This window comes from Pogona vitticeps, chromosome 6 (genome assembly GCF_051106095.1).
Source record: "Pogona vitticeps strain Pit_001003342236 chromosome 6, PviZW2.1, whole genome shotgun sequence".
Lineage (NCBI taxonomy): Eukaryota > Metazoa > Chordata > Lepidosauria > Squamata > Agamidae > Pogona > Pogona vitticeps.
Genome location: NC_135788.1, coordinates 247,571 through 270,181, shown reverse-complemented (window position 1 = coordinate 270,181; position 22,611 = coordinate 247,571). Strand labels below are relative to the sequence as shown.

Below are 22,611 nucleotides of genomic sequence, written 5' to 3'. Positions count from 1 at the left end.
ATATCTGGCTTTACATTATAGCCCCTAACTGCTTGACCAACATCTTGCCTCAATAAGAGAGTTGCACTGTTGCTTCTGATTTTGTGGTTGTTGTGTGCTATCAAAGTGTCTCTGACTTGTGGCAACTTTAGGAATGGATGAGCCCCCAAAAGACCCATCATTAAGAGCCCTGCTCAGCAATTTCAATCTCAAGGCTATGGGCTTCCTTTATGGAGTTAATCCACCTCATGTCAGGTCTTCCTCTTTTTCTACCAGCGCCAGCCTTTCCCAGCATTATTTTTCAGCATATGTCTCATTGCAAAGGAAGGGTGGAACAGCCTGTTCTGTGCGCAGTTGCTCTCTGGCCATTGCTCAAACAAGGGCGAACCCCAGCAGGAGTGGAAAGTGCCATTGGAAGCCCTGAAGCAGCCTCTGGCTTGTGCAAGGGCCACCCAGAGAGCAGTAGGGCTCAGACGGGGTGCTCTGCCTGGGGGACTGTCCTGCTTTCTTTCTTTCTTTCTTTCTTTCTTTCTTTCTTTCTTTCTTTCTTTCTTTCTTTCTTTCTTTCTTTCTTTCTTTCTCTTTCTTTCTTTCTTTCTTTCTCTTTCTTTCTTTCTTTCTTTCTTTCTTTCTTTCTTTCTTTCTTTCTTTATTTATTTATTTATTTATTTATTTATTTATTTATTTATTTATTTATTTAATATCCCGCCTATCTGGTCGGGTCAGGAGCACTCTAGGCTGCTAACAACATTAGTGATACAATAAAAGTGATATATAAAACAATTATTAAATAAAAAAAATTACACAAAGTGAACAATAAGAGAGAGAGAAAAAGGCGTCAGGGGGGCGTCAGGGATTATCTGATGGGAAGGCCTGCCGAAACAGCCATGTTTTTAATTGATTCTTAAAGATACCCAGCAAGGGGGCCACGCGAATCTCAGGAGGTAAGTTGTTCCAGAGGCGAGGGGCCACCGCCGAGAAGGCCCGATTTCTTGTCTTTTCCTTCCGGGCCTCCCTCGGCGTTAGGCCCCTCAGCCTCACCTCCTGGCTCGCACGAGTGATACGGGTAGATCTCTGTGGGAGTAGGCGTTCCCCCAAGTAGCTTGCAAGAAGGAACAGGATTCCAGGGATCAAGTTTATATATGGATACATGCATGTGTATAGATAAATAAAAAGACAAATGAACAGTAAGGTTCTGGCTTAAGGAGGGAAGGAGGGAGCTTCCATCACCCAAAAGGCCAACTGGCTGGTTGTCCTCCTTCTGAATCAGAAGGGGTGTTGGTGGGGTGGAACAGTGGGGTGGCATTGCCCCACGCGTGGCCTGGTAGCCATCATAGCTTGGGCTGAACTGAACTGTAGGGCTGCCTGTTGGTGACCTGGCGGTCCACTGGGACAGTTCCCACTTGGTGCAGACTGGCCCAGTGCCCTTGGTTGCCCCATGCTCTGCCTCTGGCTTCCCCACAGCCTTGCAGCATAGGGCCCCATCAGCGGCGGCACCTGCCCTGCGCATGCTCACCTGGTCCTCATTATCGTTGTTGTTGTTGTTATCCTCCTCCTCCTCCTCTCCCAGGAGGCCCAGTGGGGATTTGAACTCTCTGCCCTGGGAGCTCCGTGGCTGACTGGATTTCCAGTTTCTCTTCCTGCTGGCCCGATTCCCTTTTGGCAGGGGTGGGTCACCTGAGGATACCACAGCCAAGGTGGAACAGGCTTGAAGTGTGGCTCCGTGGAGACCTCAGGGGGTGCTTTCCGGGCTGGCCGGTCCCTGGAACAAGTCTGGCCTTGAAGGCTTCCTGAAGAGCTGCGTGTGCAGCAGTGCAGGATGTGTGCATTTATGTGTGTGCGTGGGACTACAACCGTTTGTTCTGTGCACAGGCACCATCCTCCTACGAGCGGGGCAGCAGGGTTTTGCAGAATTGTCTTGGTTTGTCTTGTCTTGTCTGCCAGTGGCCGCAGTGGGCAGCAAAGTGAAATGGAGAACCTGGGCAGGGATTGGCCCTGTTGGGATCTCTCTCCTGGACCTGGTCTTGGGATCTTCTTGAGTGTGTCGTGCGTGCACCCGTGCGGGGCTTGTGAGAAAGGCAGGGGATCCCAGGACAGCAAAGGTTTATGTGGCTTTTCATCCCAGGAGCTGCAGCTTTGGGTTGAGAAGCCTCTTGGGTGAGAAAAGAACATCTGTGTCATGTCTGAGTTTCCCAACAAGGTTATTTGAACTCATGGCCCGCAACTGCCTTTGGAAATAAACACCAACGGGATTTTGTGGGCTGCAAAAACCTTCTTGATAAGTTGGACTGAAGTCAAGCGTCTGTCCTGGGTCAGAGCCTTGCCTTCACCCAGACGGGACTTCCCCTTCCTTCGAGAACCCCAGAGCAGACATGGTGGGCTCCGGTTGGCTAAGATTAGATGTGCAACCACACGGTGCAGTGGAACCTGGTCTTCCCAGAGCAGACGTTGGTGTGTGTGTGTGTGTGTGTGTGTGTGTGTGTGTGTGTGTGTGTGTGTGTGTGTGTGTGTGTGTGTGCGTGTGCGTGTGCGTGTGCGTGTGTGTGTGTGCATATGCACATATGCACACTGTGCATAAGGAGCTGTGAAACATTTCCACCACCATGAAGTGCATCCTCCAGTTTGGGGGCTGAAGAAAGCCCCACCAGAAAACTTATTTGGTGCTCAGTTAGATATCTGGTTCCAAAAATCTGATGTCAGCCTGTCTTCCCCACATGCTGTTCAGGTTCATCTTAGCTGCCATCAGAGCGAGCGCCATGTTTCTTTGGCAGTGGAAATGGGGATTCTCAGAAAGCTAATGCCTGCCGTTCTTTGTTGGTGGTGGGGGCACTTCTTTTGCTACTGACCTGCCCAATCACAGCCGTGGCTTCTAGATGCCTCTATAGTCTTATGGCCGTTTGGTGATAAAATTGGTAGCCAGACACCAAGAGAAAAAAAAAAGATGGCAGGCTGCCACAGTGTACTTAAAGCCAACAAAAATACGGGTTTGAAAGAAGTTTCTCCCAGTTGCTGCTGAAATTTGGAGGGGCGTTATTGGTGGTGACTTGGACGTGGCTCCTGCTTGCTCTCCCGCTTGCCTCCTCAAGGACGTTGGGGGTTCTCTTTTGTTGTTTAGCCATTTAGTCTTGTCCGACTCTTTGTGACCCCATGGACCAGAGCACGCCAGGCTCTCCTGTGTTCCCCAGCCTCCTGGAGTTGGGTCAAAGTCATGCTGGTCGCTTAGATGACCCTCTCCATCCATCTTGTCCTCTGGCATCCCCTTTCTCCTCTTGTATTCACACTTTCCCTACATCAGCGTCTTTTACAGGGAGTCTTCTCTTCTCATGAGATGGCCAAAGTATTGGTGCCTCAGCTTCACGATCTGTCCTTCCAGGGACCACTCAGGGTTGATTTCCTTCAGAACGGAGAGGTTGGTTCTCCTTGCAGTCCAGGGGACTCTCAAGAGTCTTCTCCAGCACCAGAGATCAAAAGCATCAATTCTTCGGCAGTCGGCCGTCTTTATGGTCCAGCTCTCACTTCCATAAACTGCTACTGGGGGTTCTCTAAGAAAGAAGTAAAAGGGGGGGCCTCCATCTCTCAGCCGGGCATCTGGAGGCGGAGGAGCCTGAGTCTAGCCGTCAAGAGGATCCCTGAGAATTTGGCCCGCAGGGAAGAGGACCAGGAGGGAGAAGAATATGTCAGTGGCTAGTTACGGTGCCCGTTCCTGCCATGGCAGCTCGGTTGGTGCCCTGAGCAGCTGTTGAGCAGCCCTGCCTGGCCCTGTGGGTTGCATGGCAGGTGGAGGTAGGAAGAGCAGGCAGGCAAGCTGCTCATCATCTGTCTGTTGGTCCAGCCTCCTCTTCTTTGGAACTCAAGCAGACAACAGGAGAGGAAGCGGCCACCCATAACACGATGGTTCATGGTCTACCTTGTCCCTAGCTGCAGGGGTCTTTCCTGGCCGCTGTGCTCTGCTGGCCCTCTCACATGCTAGGACCAGCTCTTCTCTATGACTGAGCCGCCCAGGACAGTTAGGCGGTCGTTCCCCCCCCACACACACACACACATGCTCTTGCTTGCTTTGTTCCTGAGTGCAGGTGCCTAAAGCCCGAAGATTGGGTGTGTGTGTGTTCTGGGGCCCAGAAGATAAAATGTGAATAGACTAAATTACTTGCTTTTTAGAAAGTCCGGAGAGTGTTGCCATTTCTTCTCCTGCCAGAATCCTTGTGTTGGGTGGGGGGATTGGGAAGTGTTTATCTACCTTCCTTCCTTCCTTCCTTCCTTCCTTCCTTCCTTCCTTCCTTCCTTCCTTCCTTCCTTCCTTCCTTCCTTCCTTCCTTCCTTCCTTCCTTCCTTCCTTCCTTCCTACCTACCTACCTACCTACCTACCTACCTACCTACCTACCAACCTACCTACCTGCCTGCCTGCCTGCCTGCCTGCCTGCCTGCCTGCCTACCTACCTACCTACCTACCTACCTACCTACCTACCTACCTACCTACCTACCTACCTACCTACAGTGGTGCCTCACTTTACGACTGCCCTGCATTACGATGAATCTGCTTAACGATGATCTTTTTGCGATCGGAAAAAGATCTAAATGGGGGAATTTTGCTTTGCGATGATCGGTTCCCTGCTTCGGGAACCGATTCTTCGCAAAACGACGTTTTTCTAACAGCTGATCGGCGGTTTCAGAATGGCTGCCGGGTAATTAAAATGGCTCCCCGCTGTGTTTAGGGACGGATTCCTCGCTATACAGGCAGCAAAAATGGCCACCATATGGAGGATCTTCTCCATATGAGGTGAGTTTTTACCTCATTGGAACGCATTGAACGGGTTTCAGTGTGTTTCAATGGGGTTTTTTATTTTGCTTTACGATGTTTTCACTTAACAGCGATTTTCCTGGAACGGATTATCGTCGTTAAGCAAGGCACCACTGTATGTATGTATGTATGTATGTATGTATGTATGTATGTATGTATGTATGTATGTATGTATGTATGTATGTATGTATGTATGTATGTATGTATGTATGTATGTATGTACGTACGTACGTACGTACCTATCTATCTATCTATCTATCTATCTATCTATCTACCTACCTACCTACCTACCTACCTACCTACCTACCTACCTACCTACCTACCTACCTACCTACCTACCTACCTACCTACCTACCTACCTATCTACCTGTATCTATCTATCTATCTATCTATCTATCTATCTATCTATCTATCTATCTATCTATCTATCTATCTATCTATCTATCTGTCTGTCTGTCTGTCTGTCTGTCTGTCTGTCTGTCTGTCTGTCTGTCTACCTACCTACCTACCTATCTACATGTGTCTGTCTGTCTGTCTGTCTGTCTGTCTGTCTGTCTGTCTGTCTATCTATTATATTACCTCATGAATGCAATCAATTGTTCTGGGTGGTTTTAGAGCATAATAAATTAACAAGATTATAAATGCGAGGTATGGGATCAGGCAGGGTCGCTATGGAAGACCACTCTAAAACGCAAGGTTCTGAGATGACCTCTTAAGGCAGTAAAATAAATAGATAAATAGCAAGTAACAAGAGGCGTATATAATCGTGGTAACAGGCAGACTGTGAGGACTCTTTTGTCCTTCGGGGGGGGGGGGAGGCAAAGACCAGCCATTAATTCAGAGAAGTTTAGGTGGGTGTCAGCCACTGGCTGCCTTTTGGGTCCTTCTGGGCCCCCCCTCCCAGCTCCTGCCGGCTGGGCTCCCTCAGCCCAGGCTGGGCGGGCCTGTCCCAGCTTCCTAATCTCGGATCTGCTGTGCCCAAAATGGGAGAGGGGGAAGACCACCGGGGCTGCCCCACAGAGGTGGCTGGAGCTCAGCCAGCGGGGGGGGGCTCCTCCTGGGGTGTGTGGAGGGACCCCAGGAGGGGGCGGGGAAGGCCTTCTGAGGGCCCGATGGAAAGAAGGCCTTGCCTTGCTTTTGTGTGTGTGTGTGTGTGTGTGTGTGTGTGTGATGTCTCTGCTGGAGACCCTCTTCCTGTGCCCGCGCAGGTCGGCCACCCTCCCTGCCGCTCTGACCAGTCCTCCCTCCCTGGAGATGGGTGTGTGCGGGCGCCCTGCCCCCTTCCCTCCCCTCCCCTCCCCTCCCTCTCTCCTTCCCTCACAACAAGGCCCCAGAGCAGCTGGGCGGGCGGGTCTAACCGGTTTGGGTGTGGGTCCCAGCAAGCAAGCCCCATGGCGGCGGCTGCTTCCGCCCTGCCCTCCCTCCTTCCCTCCCTCCCTCCTTCGCCCTGGCAAAAGCCCGGAGGAGCGAGCGGGAGCCCTGGAGGTGCCGGAGTGTGGCGAGGGTGGGGTGGGGAAGGAGGGCATCCGTGGGGCTCCTTGGCCCCAAGAGGGATCAAGGCCCTCTGGGCCACCCTGCGCCCCCCCCCCCCACGGGAAGGAATTCGTTCCCCTGGTCCTGGCCTCAGAGGCCCAGCGTGGGAGGGCCTTTGGAGAGCCTGGATTGGGACCCCAATGAGTGGGCAGGTGCCCGGGCAGGGAAGAAGGGAGCCTCTGCAGCTGGGGGGGGGGCAAGGCTAGCCGTGGGGAGGGGGCTCCCTGTGGCTGGCGAGGGGAGGGGAGGGGAGGGGAGGGGAGGGGGCGCCTCTCCCTGTGGCAGAGAGGGAGGCCGGGCCGAGGACCAAAGAGGACAACCCCCCCCCCCTTGCACTCTTGGAAATATCCAGGGACGGCGCCGACGGGCAGGAGCTCAAAGGCAGGAACCGAGGCCCTTTGGGCGCCAGTCCAGGTGGGGGATGGTTGGAGGGGGGGGAGGAGAGAGGGTTAGGGTTGGGACTTGCAAAAGCTGCCCCGCCAGCCGGAAGCCGGCTTCGTGTTGTGGCTTCGTGTCGTGGGCGGCTCGGGACGTGGGCTCAGGGGGCGGGCCTGGCAGCCGTCCTGTGTGGGACCTCCTCGGCTTGGGTGGTGCTGAGCCCTGTGGGCCGAGCGAGGCGTCCCGACGGGACAGGAAGGGGGTGGCCTCCGGCCGGCTGCGGGCACGGGGCCTCTCACGGTGGGGCCATCTAGCTGGGCGCAAAGAAGGGGCAAAGGGCCAGGCGGTCGGGAGCTCCACTGCCCAGGGCGGGGCCAGGCAGGCCACCGGCCAGCCTGCGGACCAGGAGGCCCCTTGCCACCAAGGGGGCTCCTTGACCCCCGGCCCGCACCTCTGGTGGTTTGCCGGGCTTTCCTCTGGTGGCCCCTTGCTGGTCTCCTCCCGCTTGGCTTTGGGCTGTGAGGCCCCAAGCATGGTGACTCGGGGAGGGGTGGCGGGGTGCCCGAGGGCCTGGGCAGCCCCTGTGGCTGCTGGAGAAATGAGGGGGTTCCTTCCCCAGGGGGCTTTCGTGCCAGGTTTACACAAGTCCCACTGGGGTCAGTGATGAAGAGGCCGCGCCAGATCCTGGTCTAGCTAAAACGAGCCAACAAGCCTCGTCTCCAACTTCTGCCATGGCTGTATCCCACCCACCGCCCCCCCTCCGCCCAGTGCAAACCCTTGCCAATGATCCTCTCTGCTCACCCCCCCTTTCTCTCTCTCTCTCTGCAGATTCGTTTGTGAATAGCCAGGAGTGGACGCTCAGCCGGTCAGTCCCGGAGCTGAAAGTGGTGAGTGAGTTTTGGGGCTGTGAACGAGCAAGTGGGGCCTCAGCTTGGGAAGGAAACTGGCTGAGCTGCTGGGAGTTGTGGTGGTCCAGGCAGGGTGTGTGTGTGTGTGTGTGTGTGTGTGTGTGTGTGTGTGTGTGTGTGTGTGTGTGTGTGTGTGTGTGTGTGTGTGTGTGTGTGTGTGTGTGTGTGTGTGTGTGTGTGTGTGTGTGTGTGTGTGTGTGTGTGCAGGCAGTGGGAACACCTTGCCCTCCCACCCCCACCCCACTATCCCTGTCATTCCCCCCCAGGCCCCCCCCCATCTGGCCCTGGGAAGGCAGAGGCAGGCATTCCTGCTCCCAAAGGTGGACCAAGGCAGGCAGGCAGGCAGTGAGAAACCCTGCCAGCTCCTGGAACCCAAGGACAGCCCCTCTGCAGCCTTGGGATCTCCAGCAGCCCAAACAGCAAGGCGGGTGGGGGGTGGGGTTCATCATCCTCAGTGGAGGGCAACAGAGATGATCAGGGGACTGGAAACCAAGCCCTGTAAGGGAGGACCCAGCTCCCTTTTTTGGGCAGGGGGAGAGGGAGCAGGAGGCAAGACGGGTCAGCCATGGGGAATCCTCATCTGCTGTGCCCAAAATGGGAGTTTGGCCTTCACCCTTGAGCAGAAGAGAGTGTGGGCTTGTGTGTCTGTCCCTGAGCTGGTGGATCAGGGCAGGAGCTCCCAAATGAAGTCCAGAGGGGTTTAGCCCTTCCAAAGCCTCTAACAGTCCCTGTGCAGGTGGAGACAAGAGGTGCAACCTCCTTGTCATTGTTTAGTCATTAAGCTGCATCCGACTCTTTGTGACCCCACGGGCCAGAGCATGCCAGGCCACCCAGTCTTCCACGGCCTCCCAGAGTTGGGTCAAAGCCATGTTGGTCGCTTCGGTGACCCTGTCCAACCATCTCGTCCTCTGTCGTCCCCTTCTCCTCTTGCCTTCACTCTTTCCCAGCATCAGGGTCTTTTCCAGGGAGTCTTCTCTTCTCATGAGATGGCCAAAGTACTGGAGCCTCAGCTTCAGGATCTGTCCTTCCAGTGAGCAACCTCCTGTGCAGTGGCAAGCTGGCAATGGCTGGATTTTTCTGATTTTGCACACAGCAGATTTAGCATGAATTTAAAAATCCACACAGATTACGAATAGTCTTCCTCTGACATACAGTACTTGACATTTACTCTGTCCATCTGGCTGCCAGGGCCACTCTGGGCAGTTTACAACCATATATACTGTATGTCTGTATGTGTTACACCAGATCAAAGAATAATCATTCAGTCATAGTAAACTTTACGAATGTTTACTTAAAAATATGTTGATGAATAAACTAACAGTAATTGAATATTTGACTCGGTATACATTTGATTTGTGCTTGATAGACATATTATAACAGTTTCACAACAGACCCGTACCAGACAGTTCTAACTGAAAAACTAACTTATCAACAGTCAAGCCTCTTATGGACACTTTTTCGTAAAATTTCTAACAATTAACCCTCTAAGCACCTGTTGGCTGACCCGAGAGACTATCTGATTAGTTACACATAGTATTCTCTTATGCAAATACCACAGCTCATTCTTTCTTAGATACACATATACATGCTGCATTGCATAATATTTACTTCTTTTAAGACTCTGTTCTCTAGCCAGCATGTACCGTATTCAATTCTTCCCATCTCTCATAACCTTTGAAAACAGTCTCTGGGAAGAGGTTTGGTTTAAATGTCCACTGTCATTTCAGTACTTGACAATAAACCCTTTTCATTATAACTTGTTCCATCAGTTCATATGCTGAATGATATCTCACATCAATATGTTTAGTATGCACATTAATCTTTTCACCGCACTAATTTGATGTAACATTGGTTATCTTCTCTTAACTGAATAGACAATTCCTCTTAGACTCGAAACTTTCATCAGTTTCCTTAACCACAACAGGTCTCTGCAAACTTCTACCACTGCAGTAAATTCTGTAGAAAATAAGGCTATAACATCTTTATGACTTGCCAAGAATTTGCTGCATTGCCATGCATAAACAAATAACCAGTAATTGATTTACAACCTGAACTACCGTCAGCCCAATTTTCATTAGTATATTCTACTAATTTTGAATGTTTACTAACTGGTAATTTTAACTTAAAATTTATGGTTCCTATCAAATATTTAGCTACTTTATTAACTGTTTCCCAATCACTTTTTGTTGGTGCACTTACTTTTCTACTTTTAATACCAACTGTTGTAGCTGTATCTGGTCTGGTACTGTGCTTGTAGAAAGAGGTATAATAACATATCTACTGTTGCTCTGCACTTACCTGTACTATTATTTGGCAAAATCTTACTTTCTGTTTTACTCTTATTGTGTGATGCATATTTTGTTTCTCCTTTACTTCTAAGAAAATCAGTTTGCATTTATATTGCAACATCACATGCATCTCTAAAACTTAATGTTTCTAACAATTCAACTCTCTTTTCTTGTTGATTGAATAAATATGAACCATCTACATCCTTTTCCATTTCTATACTAACATACTACATCATCCAATTCCATCATCCAATCTGTACTTCTGCAGTAAGTTTTCTTAGTATTCCTTGATATACGTGTTCACTATTGTGTTGCAACTAAAAGATCATCAACATGCTGTATGCAAGGATATAAGCAAAATGTCCATCTCTTCTACTGAAGAGACATTGATCTCCATTGCCTTGTTGAAATGCTTCTTGAATCAGCATCTGCTTTAGTTTTTCATTCCACACTCTAGCTGCTTGTTTAAGTCCATATAGCCCTTTTTAAACTTAAAGACATATTTTTTTATCAATAAAACTTGATGGTTGCTACATATATAACTCTTCTGTTATTTCTCCATGCCAAAAAAAAAAAGCTGTCTTTACATTATAACAGTTTAGAATTTTCCTTGGAGCTGCTATGGTGTGAAGCATTTCTTATAATACTGCAAGTTACAACTGGAGCAAAAACTTCATTATGCTCTTCACCGTATCTTTGTGAAAAACTTTTAGCTACTCATCTTGCTTTGTATCTTTCTACTTCTCCATTAATTCCTTTTTAAAAAAATGTAAATACCCATTTACAACTTACGGCATTTTTGCCTTGTGGTAGTTGTGTTAAAGTTCATGTTTTATTTTTATACAAAGCATCTATTTCCTCCTTTGCTGCTTCTTTCCATTTGATAGATTCTTCTATTGGCATCTGTTCAATGTCTTCCCATGATGTTGGTTCACTTACAAACTACAGTCTTGCATGGTAGGACAGGCAATATTAGGAGGTATGCTGAGATTAAATCGAGATGAGTGCCTGATGGATGATTCCGGACAATCTTGTGACTCAAGACGCCTTTCCAGTTCAATAAAATCATTGACACTTCCATCTCTCTCCCCTTCTATCTCTGTACGGGTTTCAATTTGTATTTGATCACCTTCTATCTACACCTTGGTCTGAATTAGACTTCGAAGACATTGGTATTATTATGTCTATGAGTGGTTTATTGTATTGATCTTTTTCTTCTGAATTATCTACTGTAGTTCCTTTTTAAATCAGTTTTCTTCAATTGACAGATTACATGTTAAATACAGATTTCTTGTGTTTTCAAATTCATTAGTCTATATCCTCTGGTGTTTGGTTCATATCCAATTAATACAGTTAATATAGAACTCTACCTTTTCCGGTATGTGGCATCTGGTATGAAAGGGGGAGCAGGGTGGAAGGGAAGGAGCAGAGGGACAAGGGGAACTCCACAGCGCAGCCGTCCCAGTAGTCAGTGTCTGGGCTGAGGTGGCCATGCCCACCTCTTCCCCCCCCCCCAAATGGCTGAAAGTTAAGTGAGTAGCTGACAGATTAGGGGTCCCTCTGGCCCTGCAAGCAACTCCTGGGGTGGCTGGGCATGACTCGGAAGACCTCGGAGAGCACCACCGTAGAGTTTTGAGTCAATGTGCCTTGGGGCCTTTGGAAAAACAAGGGCACCTCTTCTCCTTCCCTTGCCTTCTGTAAGACATGAATGAGGCGCCACAGGTAGCCACGGCCCAGCCCGCCTGCGTCACCCTGGAAGCTGGAGCCTGGGGCTCAGTGCGGCTCAGCCTTACCTTTGCCTTGTAGGGGATTGTGGGGAATCTGTCCAGCGGGAAGTCGGCCTTGGTGCATCGCTACCTGACAGGGACTTACGTGCAAGAGGAGTCCCCAGAAGGTCAGTCACTAAGGAGGGAGCGGGTGGGGAGGGCCCTGCTGTGGGTGAGCGGACGTTTGGGCAGGGCGTGGGGGGGGTCCATCACCCTTGGGGGAGCAAACCTTGCCTGCTGGTCAGGGCAGCCTGGGGGCCCTTTCTGGTCCTCTCCCTTTGGCTTTGCTGCCCTCCGAAAAAGACAAGGCAGGAAAGGTGGGGGTGGATGGTGGATTCTTTTTGCTGGTGGTTTTAATCTTGGGCGGGGGGGGCACGTGCATGGGTGTGATTTGCCTGGGGAGCTCCCGCAAGAAGGGTGCCCTGGGACTCGGGGGAGCCCCACAGCCCGTCTTGCCCCCCGAGGCCGTGGGCGCTCCGTGCTTTGTCATGAGGGCATCTGGCTTGGCCTCGCACATCATGCACGCTCCTCCTCAGCAGGGCCCGGGAGGCCTCTGCCTGGAAGAACCGGTCGTGTCCATGGTGCTCTGGGCGCCTCTCTTTCTCTTGCTGCTCTGCTCTGCTCTTCTCTTTTCACTCTCAGCACCGGGGAGCAGAAGGTGGCGTTTTCATTTAAAAGGGAGCCTTGTCTTGGCTTGGGTGGGGCTCGCAGGAGCAGCTGCTGGAGAGCTGCAGGGACCCGGCCCACCCCGGGCCTCTGGAGACGGTCCACTCTGGCGCTAAACTCTGCGGAGCAGCTGTGGCCCCCAGACCACGAGGATCCCATGGGACCAGAAGGGCCCCGTCTGCCTGAGCCAGCCGCTTGGCTCCTTGACCTTCTTCTGCTTCCGTTTCTAGGTGGCCGGTTCAAGAAGGAGATTGTGGTGGATGGGCAGAGCTACCTGCTGCTGATTCGTGATGAAGGTGGTCCTCCAGAGCTGCAGGTGAGATCCGTTCCCCTTTTGCTGAACCCTTAATAAGGGGAGGGGGCCCCCTGGCCAGTCTGCCCTCAGGACCGCTCTTCTCCCAGTAATGGCTGCGAAATGGCAGGGAGGGAGGGAGGGAGGGAAGGGAGGAGGGCAAGACGGGCTTGATCCAGGCTTGCTCAGTCTGCATCCTTGACTGGACTGTGCAGAGGGCGATGCCGTGAGAATTGTGTTGTTTTGGAGGACACGTGGCCAAACGCAGGGAAGGCCTGTTGCCCCACGGCTGTGCTGGCTGCTCAGTCTGCTTCTACTCCAGTGGGATCTGGAGGGGGGCGGAAGCTGTCCCCAAAATGGACCCTGAGCCAGGGAGGCGGTGGTCCCACAGGGCCCTGGTACACGTCCTCGGTCTTCCTCTTTCTCCTCCCTTCAGTTTGCAGCCTGGGTGGACGCCGTGGTGTTTGTCTTCAGCCTGGAGGACGAGATCAGCTTCCAGACGGTCTACAACTACTACCTGCGCCTCTGCAGCTACCGCAACACCTCCGAGGTGCCCATGGTGCTGGTGGGCACCCAGGGTGAGTCGGACTCTGGACGGTGCCTCTGCCCAGAGGAGCAGGGAGCCGAAGGGCCTGGACGTTGAAGAGCGTGGGGAGGGGGGAATCTCCCCCCCCCTAGAGCAGCAGGGTGCAGAATCCGGCCCTCCTCTTCCTCCTCCTCCTCCAGGCTCTGCGGGGCTGTGTCTCAGGCCCTTCCCTCCCATGGGTTTTGCTGTTTGTGCTGATGTGGGGTTGCAGTCGGAGAACAGACGGGCAGCCCCTTCTTCTTCTCCGCCTCTTTTGGGAAGGAGGTCAACCCAGCTCTGGGCTGCCCCACTAGAGGCGACCCGAGTGGGAGGGAGGGAGGGAGGTGGAAAGCTTTCTCCCCATCCCAGTTAAAGGGCAGCAGAAAATGGGCCAGTTCCAGAGAAGGTGGAGTCTGGTTCCTTCTCTGTGCACAGGGAACTCCTTTGGGGAAAGGGGCAGCGTGAATGGGGATGATTCCCGCCCTGCCCCCCCCCCGCAACAAAGAAGGAGAGCCATGGGGTCCTGGGGAAGGGCGAGTCTGTCTAACCACGTGCATGGTGGTGGTGTTGAAGGCAAAGGCCCCTTCTGAGCACATAGCTGGATTGGCGTGACTGCAGGTCCCGCCCAGCCTTTTCCAGGTGGGGTGTGAGGAGGAAAAGCCCTGCTCTTGGGGGGCGGGGGGGGGGCTCCCACTACCCCTCCTCCCCACATGCTTTCCCCTATGCCCTGCCACAGGGCAGGGCATCTCCAGAGAACGGCCCTTGATGGGTTGCTGATGCTCTGACCACGGTGCCCCACTGCCCATCAAGAGCCTTTTGCTCTTGCCCCCACCTGGCGGCAAAACCAGGGGGGGCCTTGGGGCCCTCTCATGGGTAGATGTAGCCACTGGGAAGCAGGAGGGACACATTGGTGGCGGGGGGGGGAGGGAGGGGAAGGGTTTACAGGAGGGGAGGCAGTTTCCCCCAGAACAGCCTCCGCTCAGTTTTTGGCGGTTTAGAGCCTTTGCCATGGGGTGCCAAGGGAGCAGGGGGGAGGCTTTTGGGGGCTCTAAGGGAGAAATGGGCAAGTTCTGACAGGTATTGCCAAGTTCTGAGATGACCGGGGGGGGGGGAAGCGGCTAAGTGGGCAAGGCCAAGGCCCATGGGAGCTGCTGGGGATTATGTTCTGGTCGTCTGTGCCCGTTAGACTTGGCTCAGGAAGCCTCTCACAGAAGCTACCAGGCCCATAATCCTTACACCTCCCACAAAGCTCCGCACCGACCGACCGAGCGTCCAGCCACCTGCCCGCTCCCCCTGTGTCCTCCACAAGCGGGAAAGGGCTGCCAGTGGTCTAGATCCATGAAATTGGCAGGAACTGGGAAACGCTTGCCAGGACTCCCCGTTTCTCCCTTAGGGCCCCCAGAAATCTGATCGGGGGAGGGGGAGTCATCCCGACTGTCCTGTGGTCCCATGTGACCTGTCTTGTTCTGGGGGGGAGGATGAGGAATTTCCTTCCCCGCCCGCCCCCCCCCGGGAGCCTGGCCCTCCCTCCTTCTCCTTCTTCTCTTGCGAGGGGAGGCTTTGCCCAGGCTGCGTGGGGCAGCGTCACCCCTTGCCCTTGGGTGAGTGGCGTAGGGGAGGGGGGCTGAAACAGACTCCCACCCCCCCAGACACCCCCTGACCCTCTCCCTCGGCCACAGATGCCATCAGTGCCACCAACCCACGGGTGATCGACGACTCCCGGGCCAGGAAGCTCTCCAATGACCTCAAGCGCTGCACCTACTACGAGACGTGCGCCACCTACGGGCTGAACGTGGAGCGGGTCTTCCAGGACGGTAAGGGGGGGGGTGCCAGCCGGAAGGCCTCCTTCTCCTCTCCCCCCCCCCCCAGGGCACTTTAGGGGGGGAGTTGCCCTGCCAAAGCCCAAGGGCAGGTCCCAGAGGAGGGGGAGACGGGACGGGTCAGGCCTTACCCCGCAGGGATTGGCTGCCCCTCAGTGGGGGGGGGTGGGCCCTCTGGCTGCCTGGGCCGCGAGGCCCCTCCCCTCTGCCCATCCTGTGGCCATGAGTTCTGCAGATCACTTGCAGACTGGCAAATGCTCTTTGGAACGACCCCTCCTGCTTCTTTTTGCCAGGCCGTTGCCTGTCGCAACTCAGCTTGACGCCCCCCCCGCATGGCCCTTTTGCCCTGGGCTAGGGAGGGGGGTGTGCCCTGTCCCTGGACGGCGGTCAAGAAGGAAGGCCCCTCTTGGAAGCCCCCCCTAGCCCCTCTCAGCTCACTGAGGGTCTGCCTGCCCCTCTCTGGAGCCTCTCTCTCTCTCCTTCCCCCCCATCTGCCCCCCCCAGTGGCCCAGAAGGTGGTGGCCCTCCGCAAGAAGCAGCAGCTCTCCATCGGGCCCTGCAAGTCCTTGCCGAACTCACCCAGCCACTCCTCCGTCTCGGCCGCCTCCATCCCGGCCGTGCACATCAACCAGGTACCAGCGGCGGTCTTTGTGTGTGTGTGTGTGTGTGTGTGCGTGTGTGTGTGTGTGTGAAAGAGAGAGAGAGAGAGAGAGAGAGAGAGAGAGAGAGAGAGAGAGAGAGAGAGAGAGAGCAGGAGGCCCTGAAGAAGGAAGGGAGGGAGGTGGGGTTCCAGGTTCCCTCTGGACATGTTGGTCGCCCGGATGGATGGCTTGCTCTGGGAACCGGACGGAAGGAGGCATGCGGACGGGGGGGGGGGATGCGAGGGAGGGCCTCCTCTGTGGCTGCTCCCAGGTTGTGGCAGGGCCCTCCCTTGGGGGGGGGCTAGGGGGGCTCTGGTCCCCCTGGCAAAGGGGTGAAGACCTGGTAGACAGACTTTGGAATGGCATAGAACATTTAACCTAGGCTCTCTTCGGGAACTTGAATATTTTCTAGGCGTGTTCTTAAAGGGTCTTTTAAAAATGATTTTAGATTGGAGGAGAGATTAAAAAGATTACTAATCCTTTCCTCAAAAAAATGGAAAATTTTTAGAGTTTATTGAGTCCACCGATCTCTCCTTTATCTCAGGTGATGGATTTAAAGAATTTTCCAGAAAATCTTTTTTTAAAAATTTAAGAATATAATAAAAATCAAAGGGATAGATAGGATAAACAACTGGATGGAGAAGATGAGAGATAAAGAAAATATAAAAGAGGTTTTGGGAGGAGAGGGGATTTCATGGTTTAATATGATTCAAATAGAACGGTGGGCAAGGGAATGGAATAGTAAGGAAGGGAAAAGTAGAAAACTCTTTTAATGTCAGAAAGGCAGCATATAACTTGTAGAAATAAAATTTATTAATTAAAAGCCCCCACCTGTGCCTTCTAAGAGGTGTGGAGGGCATGATTCTTTTTGATTTGAGGGACCCTAGCCCCCCCCACCTTACCTTTCTGTTTTTAGACATTAAAACACCTTTTTTAATCACTAGGTGGTGCATGCTGGGTTTGCAGTAAATAAAATACAAAGCCGTCTTAAGCAATCAAACGAGCCCCCCCCCCCCAATGCATTTCTGCTTTAGTAATGCTCCCTCGGGAGACCAGCCCTCAGGCAGTTGGCCAGGCTGAAAGCTGCCCCTCTGCAGGTCGCCCCACCCCAAAACCGACCCCGTGGAATCAGCCCTGGGCCCCTGTCGGTATCTGAGCCGGAGAAGAAGGGAATCAAGCGGGAGATGAAAGGGGGAGGGGGTGGCACCCCCAAGACCCACTTCAGCCACCTGGTGCTGGCACAGTAAAAAGGCGCCCAAGTTCTCCAAGGTGTGTGTGTTGGGAGGGGGGAGGAGGCTGGAGAAGCTGGGGGAAGCTCTGCCTGCAGCTGGGGGTGGGGTGGTTGTCCTTCTCAGCAGCTGTTTTGTGAGCATGGTCTCTCTCTCTCTCTCTCTCTCTCTCTCTCTTCCTCTGTCGTCTTCCTCCTCCTCCTCCTCCCCCCCCCCCGGGCAGGCTGCGAACGGGAGTGGAGCTTTCAGTGACTACTCCTCCTCGGTGCCCTCCACCCCCAGCATCAGCCAGCGAGAGCTGCGGATTGAGACCATTGCCGCATCCAATACGCCCACACCTATCCGAAAGCAGTCCAAACGGCGCTCCAACATCTTTACAGTGAGTTCTGGGCCCAGGCAAGGGCGGGCCAGTGGGCAGCTGACTGGGGGGGGGTTCTGAGCATGAAGTGTGTGCTTACTGACACATACACAGGGGTGTGTGTGGGGTGTGTGTGTGTGTGGAGCACACGTGAGGTGACCGGGATATTCCTTCAGGGTTGAGGGATCCGTCCTTGTGCCTTGAACGGTTCTCGGTGTTTGCAAAAGATTTGGCCCTGGGAAGGAACCTCTTCCTGCGTGTCTGGTGTGGGGTGTGTGTGTTTGCATGTGTGTGGGGTGGGCGGGCGGGGGATCCAGGACTGGGGTGACACTCCAGCCTGTGACCCTGTAAGCATTGGCAGGTGGGGGAGGAAGAGGGAAGGGACTGTTTCCAGTTAAAGCTGGGGAGTCGGGGAGGAGAAGGGTCTGGGAACCGCAGGGGCCGGGGAGCTCCGCCCTCCCAAGTGTCAAGGCGGGGGGGGGGGGCAAATTCTCTGCTCTCTGTTCTGCCCAGAAAGTCCCGCTGCAAAGCCACACCTGCTCAGGGAGAGTCCTGGGAGGGTTGCGGGGGGGGGGGGGGGGAGATGGTGTGGCCCTCGGGAAAGGGGGCCAGGGAAATGTCTCCTTGTTCAGAACTGCCAGGAAGGACCAGTTGGCCTCTACGTTTGAGTGGGCCGTTCCCTGCCTCTCCCCCCCCCCCCCCCCCGTAGAATCTGGCTACAAAAATGGCAGAGTCAGAAGGGTTGTCGGGCAGAGGAGAGCTGCACCAGGAAGGAGGCATCCGAACAGGTGTCTCGAAGGCTGGCGGGGGGAGACCTGGGGGGGTGTTCCGCGAACAGGACAAAGCTTCCTTTATCAGGAGAAACCTGGGCCAGAGGGGTTTGGAGGAGACCCAGCAGGAAATGGCCCCAGCAGCTTTTAAGAGGAGGCCTGCCTTTGAAAGGAGGGAGGGAGGGAGGGAAGAGCTGATAGTGGAGGGAGGGAGAGGGCACTGTACCTGGCGGAGGATGCTGCTGAGGCTGAGCCTGGGCATTGAAGGGGGAGCCAGAGGTGTGGGGTGGGGAGGCTCTCGTTCCTCAAGGCAGGCTGCCACTGGGTCCCTCCCGGGCTTCGGGATGATCCTCCGGCCCTGCCCGGCAGCATCTGCGCCCTTCGGGGCCCTTGTGTCCCTGTATGTTGGGGAGGGAGGACGGTCCCTTCGGAGGGCTTTCTTCGGAGGGAAGCTGCGACTGGGCCCAGGGCAGGACACAGAACAATGTGAGCACACACCGTGGGGGGGGGGAGGTTTGGGCCGGGCGAGGCGAGTGTCTTGTGCGTAGGGCGAACTTGGCGGGTCCAGGCCTCTTCGGCTAGGAGCTGCAGCAGCGCCCCGGGGTGTGTGTGTGTGGCTTGGGCAGGCAGGCTGCAAGAGTGGTGTCTCGTTTTTGCCCTCCCTGCTTCACTGCCGTGACTGGCCACCTTCTCCGTGGCTGATCCCACGCATGCGGGCGTAGGCTCTCCCATGGATGTGCACCCCTTGCGCAAGGGCTGTCCGGGCTCCCAGCTTCTTCCCCCCCCCCGTGGCCGTGTGGCTGCTGAGCACGTGGCTGCACTCCTGCTTGCCTTTGTACCCCCTGCACGCCAGCCCCCCCCTTCCTCCCTCCCTCCTTCCTTCCCTGCCACGGCTGCTGTTGCTTGCTTCGGCTGCCCCTTTGCCCCCCCCCTCGTGTCTGCCTGCCTCTTTTGGCCTCCTCACGCGCCCGCGCACTCGCTTCTTGGCTTGGCACTTCCATACGCAGAATGGCTTGCTGTCGTCAGGGGGTGGAATGGGCCCGTGGGGGGGGGGCTGTCTGGGGCGGGCGCTGAACCACACCGGCTCATGTCCATTGGCTGAAGTTCATTCTGTTGCACGGGCTGGGCGGGGGAGGGGGCGGAGGCAGTAGGTTTGGGGGTTTCCTGAGGGGCTTTGGGACTCTCAGGGGTGGGAAGGGGAGAGGAAGTGGTGTGTGGCTGCCTCCCTGAAAAAGAGGGAGCCCCCTCCTCCTCCTCCGAGCCCGGCTGGGGCTTGAGGGGTCCCCCTTCTCTCAACTCCTCTCCTCTCCTCTCCTCTGCCTTGCCCGCTCGCTCAGTGTGCTTCTGCACGGCTCCTCCTCAGAGTCTGGTCCCTGAGAGCTGCTCTCTGCCCCTGCCACCCTCCCTCCCCCTTGCCTCCTGCTGCTTCTGCCCCCCCCCATCTCCTGCCTCCTCTGCTCTCCCCTCTACTGTGCCCCTTGGTGCTGCTATGCAGCTCTGCTTCTGGCCAGCAGGTGGAGACAGACTCCTGCTTTTTCTCCAGCGGCCAGTCTGCCCCTTCTGCGCTCCTTCTGCTGCTGCTGCTGCCGCCGCTGCTGCTGCTGCTTCCGCGCCCCCACCCCCACCTCCCAGCACTGGGCTCAGGTTGTGTCTCTTCTGCCACGGCCCAGGTAGGCAGATGGACAGGCAGGCAGGCAGGCAGGCAGGCAGGCGGGCAGATGTGCCTCGTATTCTGAGTATAACATGCCAAACTCTTTATTCTTTCAATATTTGCAGATATGTGCCAATGTTTCCAACTTTTCATCAACCAAAAGGCCTTTTCAACTCCTTCCAAATTAGAAGATCCAGGTGGCTCCCCGGCAGGCACCTCAGTACCAATTCTCTCACTTTTCATTGCCTCTCCAGGGCCGGATCAGGGACAGGCACTGGGAGTGATCTCAGATTAGCGGCCTGGCCACCCCTTCCTACCTGCCGCTTGGGTCCCCCTCCTCCCGGAGACAGACACGCAGGAGCCTTTAATCCCTCCCCCCTCTGTAAAGTCTCTGAGAGAGCGAGCGAGCGAGCGAGCAAGCCTGCGCCTGCACTGTCAGCCGGGACTTTGCTGGGCCTGCCCCATGTCCTCGTGGCGTCGGAGATGGCCCTCCTGGGACAGGAAGACTGCCAGAGCCGCCAGGAAGTGCCAGGAGATGGAGGGGCGAAGGGACGCTTTGCTGCTGCCGCTGCCACCGCCGCCACCGCCGTTAGCGCCTGCCACGCGCTCTCTGCTCTCCAGCTCCCTCCTTCTTCCTGCATGGACTCTTCCTCCTTCCTCCTCCTCTTCCTCCTCCTTTCCCTCGCCTTCCTCCTCCAAACAGAGCAGCTCTCTGTGGCTCGTGGAGGCCCCCCCCCCCTTTCTTTCGAGCTGGCCGGTTTGGGACAAGCGGGGTGTCGGCTCCTCTTGAGTGTGTGGGTACTTGCAGCCGGCTGTTGCGATGGACGGACAGACAGAAGGGCTTGTAGGACTGATGGACGATTGACCGAGAGCCAAAGCCTGTCCCCTTCTCTGCCCTTCTCGTGGTTCTGAATGTATTGATTGTGTTCCATGCCGTGAATTTCGCGATAAATTCTCCACTGTCTCTCAAGCTCCTTCAATGGATGGCTTTTCAGCGGACTGTCAATTTCCAACTTTGTTTATTGATCTATTTATTTATTAAGATACTGATGGTGATGATGATGATGATGATGATGATGATGATGATGATGATCTGGAGTTTTGCATTCTCTTCCTCCCTCCCTCCCCCTTTCTCTCTTTCTCTCTTTTTCTTTCCGATTCCCGTCTTGACCTCCGAATCAAGTTCTAAATGTAAACTAGCTGGTTATTGTAGCTGTTCTTTTGTAAGGGGGCCGATAAGAAGCCCAGTGACTTCCGCAACTTTGTATGGCGTCCGTGTGTTCATCAAATAAACGGTTGGATTAGTAGGGCCTGGTGCCGTTCTTTTGGGGCTTCCGCCCTGCCGCTGCTCCACTGCCGCCGCTCTCATTGCTGCTGCCGCTGCTGCCACACACACCCCACCGCCACTGCTTGGGCTTCTGCTGCCATCCATGCTCACTGCAACCCCCCCCCCCCGCATCCCCTCCCATCCTGCTCTTGTCCGTCACCCCCATCTGGTTTGGCCCAGGGTGTGTGGGAGAACGGAGGCTGAGGCACCCCCCCCCCCATGGTCCTGGACCTGGTGGGTAGAGAGCCTCAGGGGGATTCTCTCTCCCTTCTGTAGGTCTGGCCCTTCGCCCCCCAGGGAGGTCTAACCCCCATCTGTCTTCTTCTCTTCCAGTCCCGGAAAGGCACGGACATCGAGCGGGAGAAGAAGGCCCCGGAGAGCAAGGGAGACACCATCGGCAGCGGGCGGGCAATCCCCATCAAGCAGGTTGGCTTCCCCCCACCCCTGGCTGGAGAGCCTGGGCTCATTCTGAGGGATTGCAGGGAGGGGAGGGGAGAGGAGGGGGGCCACAGAGAGCACAGAGCAGGGTCCTTTGGGGCTGACATGTTCATTCTCACCTGCCCCATCCCACCCCACCCACAACCCTGCAGCAAGAAGCATCTCTGTGTCAAGTCCATCGTTTTCCGCCATGCAAGTGTTGCCACCACCGGCTCTGTGCTGTGCCTGTGTGCGTGAGCGTGTGCACGAGCGTGCATGGGGTTGAGTGTGTAGAAGTGTCTGCCTCCATGTTGCAACCGACATGGGGGGGTTGCGGGAGGGAAGAAACCTCTCGACCCGGCTCCTGCCAAGCTGTCCCAAGGACCATCCTAGGGAACAGTGGACGGGGTAGGGGGTGGGGGTGAAGGGGAGGGAGTCGATGGGGAAGGCATTTGGGGTGCAGCTCTGATTGGGGTGGCGAAGCTCGGGCCTTGCCCGGCGTGGAGGGGTTTTGGTCCTTGTAGCCAAAGAGGGGTGGTGGCACCAAATGGCACGCTCCCCAGAGGTTGCCCTTTTGGCCAGAATAGCCGCTGGAAGGAAGGGCAGAAGGCGGGCCTCTCCCTCCCTCCCTCCCTCCCTCCTCTCCAAATGCCCTGGACCGTTGTCGGGAGCCGCCACCCCACCCCTTGAAGGCAAGGAGGCCGTGGGGGTGACGGGTGGACTGGCCCCGAGGGAACGCCTGGTGCTTGGCATGAAACCTATCTTGGAATCCCAGCACCCCCATCCCGCCCCCCCCGCCCCCATGACGGAAGTATGCGTTCCCCCAAGTGCCCTCTGAGGTGCCTTTTCCATCCCACAACCCTTCGCAGGGGAAAGACACCCTCGGATGGAGTCAGTGCTGCCAAGCCCTTCCCTCCCTCCCTCCCTCCCTCCCGTCCACCTGCTCTTGGATCACGGGGGGGGGGGAGCAGCTGGCCTCAGAGCAGGGGATGTTCGTTCTTTCTCTCTCTCTCTCTCTCTTACACACACACACACACACACACACACACACACACACACACACACACACACACACACACAGACAGAGCGGTTCCTTCTTGCTCTGAGAAGTGACCCTGAGTATAAGGGGCAAAAGCCCCCTTCTGAGTCTTAGCTCAGGGTGAGGCGGTGGGGCCCTGTGCTAGCCCCTTGTCTACCGGATGGCGTGCCCTGTATGTGTGTTTGT

At 55.1% G+C, this 22,611-nt stretch overlaps 1 protein-coding gene across 3 annotated transcripts in view; it reads left to right on the top strand.

Annotated features, from left to right (window-relative positions):
- Positions 1-22,611, top strand: part of AGAP3 (ArfGAP with GTPase domain, ankyrin repeat and PH domain 3) — a 71,185-nt gene that overhangs the window by 21,674 nt on the left and 26,900 nt on the right. Inside the window, exons 1-9 of one of the 3 annotated variants that reach the window (XM_073002622.2) lie at positions 6,603-6,724; positions 7,517-7,575; positions 11,691-11,778; positions 12,547-12,632; positions 13,045-13,186; positions 14,853-14,987; positions 15,498-15,625; positions 17,087-17,242; positions 21,303-21,395. In XM_073002622.2, coding sequence (XP_072858723.2) covers positions 13,165-13,186; positions 14,853-14,987; positions 15,498-15,625; positions 17,087-17,242; positions 21,303-21,395 — 534 coding nt within the window. In that variant the 5' untranslated portion in view covers positions 6,603-6,724; positions 7,517-7,575; positions 11,691-11,778; positions 12,547-12,632; positions 13,045-13,164. Of the gene's footprint in view, positions 1-6,602; positions 6,725-7,516; positions 7,576-11,690; positions 11,779-12,546; positions 12,633-13,044; positions 13,187-14,852; positions 14,988-15,497; positions 15,626-17,086; positions 17,243-19,767; positions 20,950-21,302; positions 21,396-22,611 lie in introns of those variants that run through there. The other 2 variants (XM_073002621.2, XM_073002623.2) reach the window with 2 other exon arrangements.